This window comes from Simochromis diagramma, unplaced genomic scaffold (genome assembly GCF_900408965.1).
Source record: "Simochromis diagramma unplaced genomic scaffold, fSimDia1.1 OVJJ01000010.1, whole genome shotgun sequence".
Lineage (NCBI taxonomy): Eukaryota > Metazoa > Chordata > Actinopteri > Cichliformes > Cichlidae > Simochromis > Simochromis diagramma.
In genome coordinates, this window is record NW_024387008.1 from 49,886 (window position 1) to 58,977 (window position 9,092).

Below are 9,092 nucleotides of genomic sequence, written 5' to 3' on the forward strand. Positions count from 1 at the left end.
AGCATCTTGCCTGTATTCAACACAATTGCCTCATACTTTAAAGTTAAGTGTAACTATATAGTGTAGAAATTACATGATATGCAGAGAGGGTATATAAAATTGTTCATATCATGTTTGAGTGAAATAAGGGACTCCCAACACCGCACGCGATTTCCACTCGCGAGCTTCAGATTGTGGTTTGAGGAAGGTATCCATCTCAGTCAAGTCAAGCAGTCACCTCTACTTTTTTTGGTATACCAAAAAGGAAATTGGTTGGTTCTTACATTTGCAAAAATCGAACTTATAATTTGAACAAAATAATTTCATGTTTTTGTGGTGAACGTAATGAAATCATGTAGGATCTGTATGAAATTCATCAACTTAATTTGTTCTTGTTGAGATGACATGATACAATCTAGTAAGTTCAAGTTCAAGTTCAAATTTTATTCGCCACATACAGGTTGCCCTGCAGTGGAATGAACCCGCCCCCTGACCATGCACAGACAACACAGACATCACATGGGGATACAAGTCAGAGAATGTTGCAGACTCAGCCTTTAGGCAACTAAAACATCTGTTCACTTCTGTACATCCTGACTCATCCAGACACTAGCAAACCATTCAATGCTGAGGCTGATGCCTCAACTGATGCTACAAGCCTGTGCCTTTTTTCCCATGGTTCAACCCCTACTGAGTGAAATTATGATGTTGGTGAGCGAGAACTGTTGGCCCTTGAGGAATGGTGTCTTCTGTTAGAGTGGACAGAACAATCTTTCATCATTTGGACCAACCATCAAAACTTAACATACTTAAGAACTATCAAATGGCTTGCAGCCTGTCATTCCTTTGGGTCCCTGTTTCTTTTTCTTTTCTTTTTTTTTTCTACTGTTTTTTTTTTGTTGTTGTTGTTTTTTACTCTACCAGATTCCTGCAACACCAAACTAGATGGATTGTCACATCAATTAGTGGTTAGTTGCTGGACTCATGAAATCAACAAGATCGCACAAGATTTCAAACTGCAGGAAAATCACTGGAGTTATAAGAGGCAGACAACTACACACGCACCACATGTATGCTTTCGCTATTTATTGTGGTTTAACCTGTCAAGGACAAAAACCTACAGAAAAAGCTGCATCAAGCCTTGTAATTATAGCTTTCCTGCTCTCATTAAGTCTGGAATGGTGGCATTGTGTTTAGGGCAGTTACCTCACAGCAAGAAGGTCCTAAGTTCAGAACCACAGTCTGGCTAGTTTGCAGTGGGTTCCCTCAGGGTATACTGGTTTTCTCCCACAGTTAACAGTCACACAATTAGAGTTGGGTGTGTTGGTTATTCCAAATTGCCTATGAATGTGAGTGCAAATGGTTGTTTATCTCTATGTGATAGACTGGTGAGCTGTCCAGGGTGTACCCTGCGGCTTAACCTATCGCAACCTAAGCCCTACAACCCGGATAAAGATAGGAGAATGGTAGTTGTTGTAAATCCATTCAATTTTTATGTTAGCCAGACTGTAGACTTTGTTGAACATGTCATATGTAATATGAAGACAACATGTAGTATTTAAGTCACCAAGTAGTATTGGGGTAAAAGTTATTGAATAGTGTTGCAATAAAATGGCAAAATTGTGAAGGATTAAAATATTCCTTATTATTGAATATGAATCAGGTGTGTTGATTTAAATAAGTTGTGTAAGTTACTGCCAAAGCAAAAAAAAATTGTCTGCAACCAATGTCCACTAATAAATTAAGTAAATCCAACATGCTCTTTTTTTTAGTGCACTGACACTGACACCTTCAGTGGCAACACCTTCACTTTACCTAAAGTTTGAATGTATGGAATCATCCTGTGAGTGAAAGTGTGTGTGAAGGTGTGTATGTGTGTGTTAGTATCAGGATCAGAGAACGACAGCTTTCCTCTGTTCCAGTCCAGATTCACTCTGATCCTCTGGAGCTTCTTCTGTACTGAGAGAGCAGTGAGAGGAGCTGATGGTGAGCGTGCTGAGTATTTACCTTCATAGAACCATATTCTCCATAATCCAGACTGTATCAGTCCCTTTCTCTGCACAGACTCTGCTAACACACCCAGTTCCCACCCTGTACTGTCTCCAACTTCAACATCCCAGCTGTGAGTCCCTGAGTTAAAGCCCTCAGAGCCCAGGACAGAGTAGAACAAATCAAACCTCTCTGTATTATCAGGAAGCTGCTGCTTCTCTCCTCCATATCTCACACTGGTCAGATCTTCAGATAGGATGAGTTCTGGATGAGCAGTGTTTGGGTCCAGAACGAGAGGAGTGTAGGAGACCATGTCCTTCATGTTGTTCCAGATGTTGAAGGTCAGGTTGCCCAGGTGTTTGGCCTGGTCTATCAGAGCTCCTGAGGGCAGCTGTGGATCATCCAGCAGGGGGCAGCGCTGGACTCTTTCCACTGCAGCCTTGTAGTTGTGCAGGAATGAGACGTCTTCAGCTCTCAGCTCCTCCTCTGTGGCTCTGACTGTGTCTGAAAGAGCTGCTATCTCTCTGCTCAGAGCCTCCATCTTCTCCTTCATCATCCCACTCTTCTGCTCCTCTTCCTCCCTCAGTGCAGCCAGCCTGGCCTCCTCTTCCTCTGCTAGAAACTGCTGAAGCTTCTTAAACTGCTCCTTAATCTGCCTCTCTGTGTGTCGGGCCTGGACCTTAATGTGTTCTGCTGTTTGATCAAACTTCACTTGAACTCGTTTGCAAACCTTTAACTTCTTCTTTAAGGGCTCCAGAGTTTCCTGAAGTTCCTTCTTGTGTTGTTGTGCAGCTTCATCGATGGGTCTGAATCTGTGATTGGTGTGTTTTTCTGAGTCTCTGCAGACGACACACACTGGCTGCTGATGGTCCAGACAGAAGAGTTTGAGTTTCTCAGAGTGCAGACTGCAGAGAGCCTCTGAAGCTCTCTGATCTCTCTCCTGTAAGAACGACTCACACAGGTTCTTTAAAGCCAGATTAAAAGGTGGATCCTCGCTTGACGATCTTCTGTTACAAACTGGACACTCATGTGTTATTCTCTCTCTCCACCATCTCTTCAGACAGTCTTTACAGAAGCTGTGGCTACATGACAGAATAACAGGATCTCTGAAGACCTCCTGACAGACCGGACAGCAGAGATCCTCCTCTGATCTGGAAGCCATTGAGTCTGTGAGTGAAGCTGAAAACAGCAGACAGGAAGTACAGTCAGTCCTGGCTCCCCTCCCTCCTCTACCACCTTCACTGAAACTTGCTTTGAGTCATGTTTTTGCTCAAACTCACATTCAGTGTGTGGAGCGTCAGCAGCTTGAAGCAGCAGTGTTGGAGTTTTCCACGTTTCTCTCCTGTAGCTGGACTCACTCAGAGGAAGCTGCTAGTTTGGTCTGAACTCAGTCTGATCGTCTGTGCGTCTCTCTTTACTGAGGACGAAGAACTTCCTGTTTCCTGGTTTGTTGCATTTGAGTGACGTGAGGGGAGGAGTAAAATGTTGCTGTTTCACCTGTGACTGAGGTGTGTTTCATTCCAGAGTTAAACTGTAATCCTGCCTTCAGGTCAAAAGCTATTAAACAGGTTTTGCATCATTTTCATCTTCACATGTCACAACATAAAACCTTTTGTTAATTCTATAAAATAAAGTGTGGCTCAGTCGTGCAGCTGTTTGACAGCTTTTATTTCAGACTTTGTTCTGGTTATTGTTCAGGTTCCCTAGCAGTGGGAGTGTAATGCAGTCACACAAACACAGGTTTTGTTAAGGTGTATTCACTTTTTTGCAGACCTAAAAAAGTCAAATGGATCATAGATGTGTGTTTTTTGCTCCTCTCACTGAAGAACCAGCAGTTACTGTAACAGCAGCTACATTTCCATCAGACCAACACCAACATCAAATTGTCTTTGGGAAAAACTACAGCTCTAGATGGAAATTAATCTTTGAGTTTAAGTCCTCCTGTTTATTCCCTAAAGCACAATTACATTAATTCATTGATTATTTTAGTCAGAAATTTCATTTATTACCATTAAATATGTTTAAAAATTACACATTTACAATTCATTCATGAGTGCACCTGCAACGCTTACCTGTTGAAGATCATGGTTGATGTAATAGCATTATTTAAGACCAGCATCCACATCTCCTTTTTGCCAGTTTGTCACCTTTCTCTATATCCACCAGTCGCTCTGCCTGCAGCTCGCCCACTTCTCGGACATCCTTTTCACTTGGTCACCTGAGGCAGACTCAGCCTTTAGGCAACTAAAACATCTGTTCACTTCTGTACATCCTGACTCATCCAGACACTAGCAAACCATTCAATGCTGAGGCTGATGCCTCAACTGATGCTACAAGCCTGTGCCTTTTTTCCCATGGTTCAACCCCTACTGAGTGAAATTATGATGTTGGTGAGCGAGAACTGTTGGCCCTTGAGGAATGGTGTCTTCTGTTAGAGTGGACAGAACAATCTTTCATCATTTGGACCAACCATCAAAACTTAACATACTTAAGAACTATCAAATGGCTTGCAGCCTGTCATTCCTTTGGGTCCCTGTTTCTTTTTCTTTTCTTTTTTTTTTCTACTGTTTTTTTTTTGTTGTTGTTGTTTTTTACTCTACCAGATTCCTGCAACACCAAACTAGATGTATTGTCACATCAATTCATCACCAACACAGATACCACTGAGCCCATTACCATCCTTCCACCCACCTGTAAAATCGGTTACTTTACCTAGGATATGGAGGGGGCCATTCATCAAGCTCTGGTATCAGCACCAGATCCCGACGCATGTGGCAGGGCCTGCAACACATCGCTGATTTCCAGCAGAGTAGCAGCAGAGTCACAGTTAGCTGCAAAACGCTACCAGATGAGCTGAGTTGTACGCTCGCTTCAACACCCTCAACACCAACCAAAACAGAGGAATTTTATCAGCAGAGGTAGCACAGAGCTCTTCACTCACTCTGACTTCGGCTGAGGTATGCAAGGTTCTGAGGAGGACTAACCCCTGAAAAGCAGCCGGCCCTGACTACATCCCTGGCCGTGCTTTGAGGGTCTGCTCTTCAGAGCTGGCTGAGGTGTTTACAGACATTTTCAATTTGTCCCTCACATGGTCAGCTGTGCCCACATGCTTCAAGTCCACCACCATAGTGCCCCTCGCCAAGAAAAACAACATAATCTGTTTGAATGACTATTGAGAGGATAGTCATGTCCCATGACTATCCTATGTCCCAGCCATCCCGGACACATTAGACCCTCTGCAATTTGCATATTGGAAGAATCGTTCTACTGAAGATGCCGTTAATGCAGCCATCTACACAGCCCTCTCACACCTCAAAAATAAGCACACCTACGTTCAAATGCTGTTTAGACTACAGCTCAGAATCTAACACCACCATCCCAAACAGACTGGTGGAAAAGCTCTCTCCTCTTGGACTGACACCCCTCCTCTGTCGCTGGGTCCTAGACTTCCTCACAGGCAGAGTTGGTACCAGGACATCAGGTACAAAGATAGTGAGCGCAGGGACTCCCCAAGACTGTGTGCTCAGTCCACTCCTGTACACCCTCTTCACTCATGACTGTGTCCCCTCCAGGAGGAACACCTCCATCATTAAGTTCGCTGACAACACAACCATCGTTGGCCTGATCACTGGTGGAAAGGAGACGGCCTACAGGGAATAGGTGGCTCAGCTGGTGTCCTGGAAAATGATCTCTCCTTAAATGCTGAGTAGACTAAAGATTTGATTATTGACCTGGGATGAGGAAAGACCAGCACGCCCCAACACACACCAACGGGACTCAGGTGGAGAGGGTGAAGACCTTCAAGTTCCTCACCACCCACATCAGTGAGGAACTCAACTGGACCCATAACACATGGCAGATCATCAAGAAGGCTCAACGACGAATCTAAGAAAGCTGAGAAAATTTGGATTAACTAAAAAGCAGTTTCTATCCACGGGCCATCAGGCTAATGAATCACTGACTATGTCAAACTGTTTATCCATAACTGTAAATTTGCAATTTTGTACATCTCTACATATACACCTTAATATTGCATATTCTGTATATATTATCACTGTGACAGTGTTGCAACTACTTGCGCTTTAAAATTCTGTTTACACTCACACATAAGCTACAAGATCTACAAAGCACTATTATACTTATTATTTCTTTTTTTAGCCGTGTGAAGAGAACCTGCAAAGTAAGAATTTCATTGCTCTGCAAAACCGATTCTGTTTTGCAGGTGTACATGAAAATAAACTTCTTGAATCTTGTCATAGTTCTGAGTCTGATGACTGAGTGGTTTTGTTTTGATTTATATTGTCTTATATTTCGGTTGAATTCTTGTTAAGATTTTCTTGTTCTTAGGTTCTGGTTTCCATGTTCACACTGCTGAGTGTCTGGTCTGTGTCTATGCACCTGCCCTGGTCCCATGTCTCCTGTCTAGTCATCCCTGTCCTTGTGTTCCCACTGTACTATGTCAGCATGTTGTGTCTGTGTCTGTAAGTTCAGTCTGAAAACTGAAGATGCACATTCTCTGTCATATGGACCTGCATGAATAAACTTTCTGAATCCTTTATCATCTGCAACTGAAAATAGTTGTGGATGATTACTATACCTTTCTAATGTGACGTTGTTGTCCCTGGCTCTCTTTCTCTGTCCCCCCCCCCCCTCCCGCTCTGTTCCTGTGCTACTGCGAGTGTAACTACCGCCCCTCTCCCCTCTTCCCAGCGCAAAGCACAAGGCTCGCATGCGGAGTGAAGGGGAAAAAAGTGCGAGAGAGAGAGAGGGTGAGAGAAAGAAAAAAAATCCCACGGCTCACAATAAGGAGTCGGCTCACGTCGTTCACGTCAAAGATCCGCCTCTAAGAGCCATTTCGTTCGCGACCGACACATCACTACCTCATACTGGACGATGGTTTTCTGAACCTCGCAGAAGATTTGTTGACAAACAGCAGTCAGCCTCTCCTGTATGAACTCTCTCAGAGACTCAGCTGAACACATGGCTGCTTCAGCTGCGGCGGGTCGATAGAAGCGACAGCGACACTGTTTTATTGGTGTTTGATCGACAGGAACAGGAGCGATACTTTACTTTCTGCGTGAGCTCGGTCTGCTTCATAGGACGGCAGCCATGTCTGCGCATGCGCAACTCTTCTCCCGCTGTCGCTACTCTGCTGAGGTTTGCTGTAAGCGGTCACGTGGGGCGCTCATATCCTACGGATCGCTGCATGGGACAGTAAAGCAAAAGAAATGAAGGCGTGTTTTGTGGGATTCCGCAAATGTTTTAAATTAATTCCAGTTTCGTTATGTTATTTTACAGGGAACAGAACTTCTTTTCTGAACTCAAAACCTGGGGTTAGGTTAATTGGTCATTCTAAATTGCCCATAGGTGTGAATGGTTGTTCATCTTTGTGTTTTAATCTACCGGTGTCGAACTCTAAGCCTCTGCAGGTTTTAGATGTGTTCTTGATACAACACCGCTGATTTAAAGGTAAATAACCGCCTCAACATGTCTTGAAGTTCTCCAGAAGCCTGGTAATGAACTAATCATTTGATTCAGGTGTGTTGACCAAGGGTGTTATCTAAAACCTGCAGGACACTGGCCCCTGAGGCCTGGAGTTCGACACCCCGTGTTAAACCAGTGACGGGATGGCGCCCTTTCCAGCGTGTACCATGCATCTCGCCCCATCGTAGCTGGGATACACTCCAGCCACACCTTCTTTGCTTTGTGTTCATACCTAACAGAGAAAGATCACATGTGTCCTCATTAGGAGAGGGATTTGTTGGTGTGTAGGGCTGTAGCCTCAGGTTTTTATTATGAGACAGCGTGTTTCAGATCATTTTACAGAGTAACATCAAAGTAACTTAACAAGTAGTACAAGTTAGCTAATTACACCCAGGTCTTTCTCCTGGGTGTAAATGTAAATCATGTCTGAGCAGGGATGCTGAGATTGGAACTTTTACTACCATTGGTTAAAAAGGATTTATTAAACAAAACTCTACTATAAAGCATAAGCGCAACACTCATGAATATTCTCATAACTAACATATAACTTAAGGCCCTTTACATTTGAATGCCTGTGATTTTGACATGGACCTCAAACTTACACAGACGCATACAAAACTAAAGAAACAAAAAAGCTTCAGTGTCAAACTAGCTTTACTTTCATGGATCTGTAGCAATTTCACTTGCTTTATCACTCAGTGTCAAAACACACAAATGACTCATTCATTTATTAACAGAAAAGCACAATCAAATTACCTACACCACAAATTAAGTTCACATGAATAAAATTAAATTATTTTCATGGGTTCACTCCAGCTAAGCTAATGAAACAAACAAAGATGTCAATATTGGCAAAATAAAAATTTGTTGAAGTCAAATTATATTATTAAATAAGAAATTTTTCTATAAAAGGCAATAAATAATGGTTCAATCATTCTGTTTACTTACTATTTTAATATTTCTCTCTCATTTTGTATTACTTTTTCTATACCTGTCTACATGGATTTATCGTTTTCAACCCAAATAGCTGTGTATTATTTGTAACACACAAGAACATGAATGAAACCACAGAACACATTAAAACCCTTTCAAATATATCATGAAGAAAGCTGAAAGCTACAAAAACAAAAGTAGACAAACATGTCAACACAGGCGAAAATACAAGTCAAAACTAAGATTACAACAGTAACTATGGCAACACCAGCACAAACTTTACCCACCACCTGCAGTTCTTACTAGAGTGGCTGTGACTTTGTCTGTGCCTCCAAAGTGACAGTCAAATTAAAGTGTCAGATACGAGGACATCCAGCATGCTTTGCAGCTGCACTCCATTGAAAACGATGATACACATTTATATCAGGTAAGGTTTGGGACTGTTATGGTCTCATTGATAGCTGTTAATTGTTCAATCAGTTGTTTAATCTCTGTCTCTCTTCCACAGCATGTCTTTATCCTGTTTTCCTTCTCTCACCCCAACCGGTCGCAGCAGATGGCCCCGCCCCTCCCTGAGCCTGGTTCTACCGGAGGTTTTTTCCTGTTAAAAGGGAGTTTTTCCTTCCCACTGTCGCCAAAGTGCTTGCTCATAGGGGGTCATATGATTGTTGGGGTTTTTTTTCTCTGAATTTATTATTGTAGAGTCT

General features: G+C 42.7%; 1 protein-coding gene across 1 annotated transcript; it reads right to left on the reverse strand.

Moving 5' to 3' along the window:
• Nucleotides 1-878: 878 nt before the first annotated feature.
• On the reverse strand, nucleotides 879-3,477 carry LOC120739293 (nuclear factor 7, brain-like). The gene is made up of 2 exons (XM_040041008.1): nucleotides 3,249-3,477; nucleotides 879-3,147 (listed from the first exon to the last, which is right to left on the reverse strand). Exon 2 carries the CDS (start codon nucleotides 3,128-3,130, stop codon nucleotides 1,748-1,750), a length of 1,383 nt encoding a protein of 460 aa, XP_039896942.1. The 5' UTR covers nucleotides 3,131-3,147; nucleotides 3,249-3,477; the 3' UTR covers nucleotides 879-1,747.
• Nucleotides 3,478-9,092: the final 5,615 nt, after the last annotated feature.

What these genes read in the sequence shown, in the direction of transcription:
- LOC120739293 (XM_040041008.1), bottom strand. Translation starts at nt 3,130, where the DNA reads ATGGCTTCCAGATCAGAGGAGGATCTCTGCTGTCCGGTCTGTCAGGAG.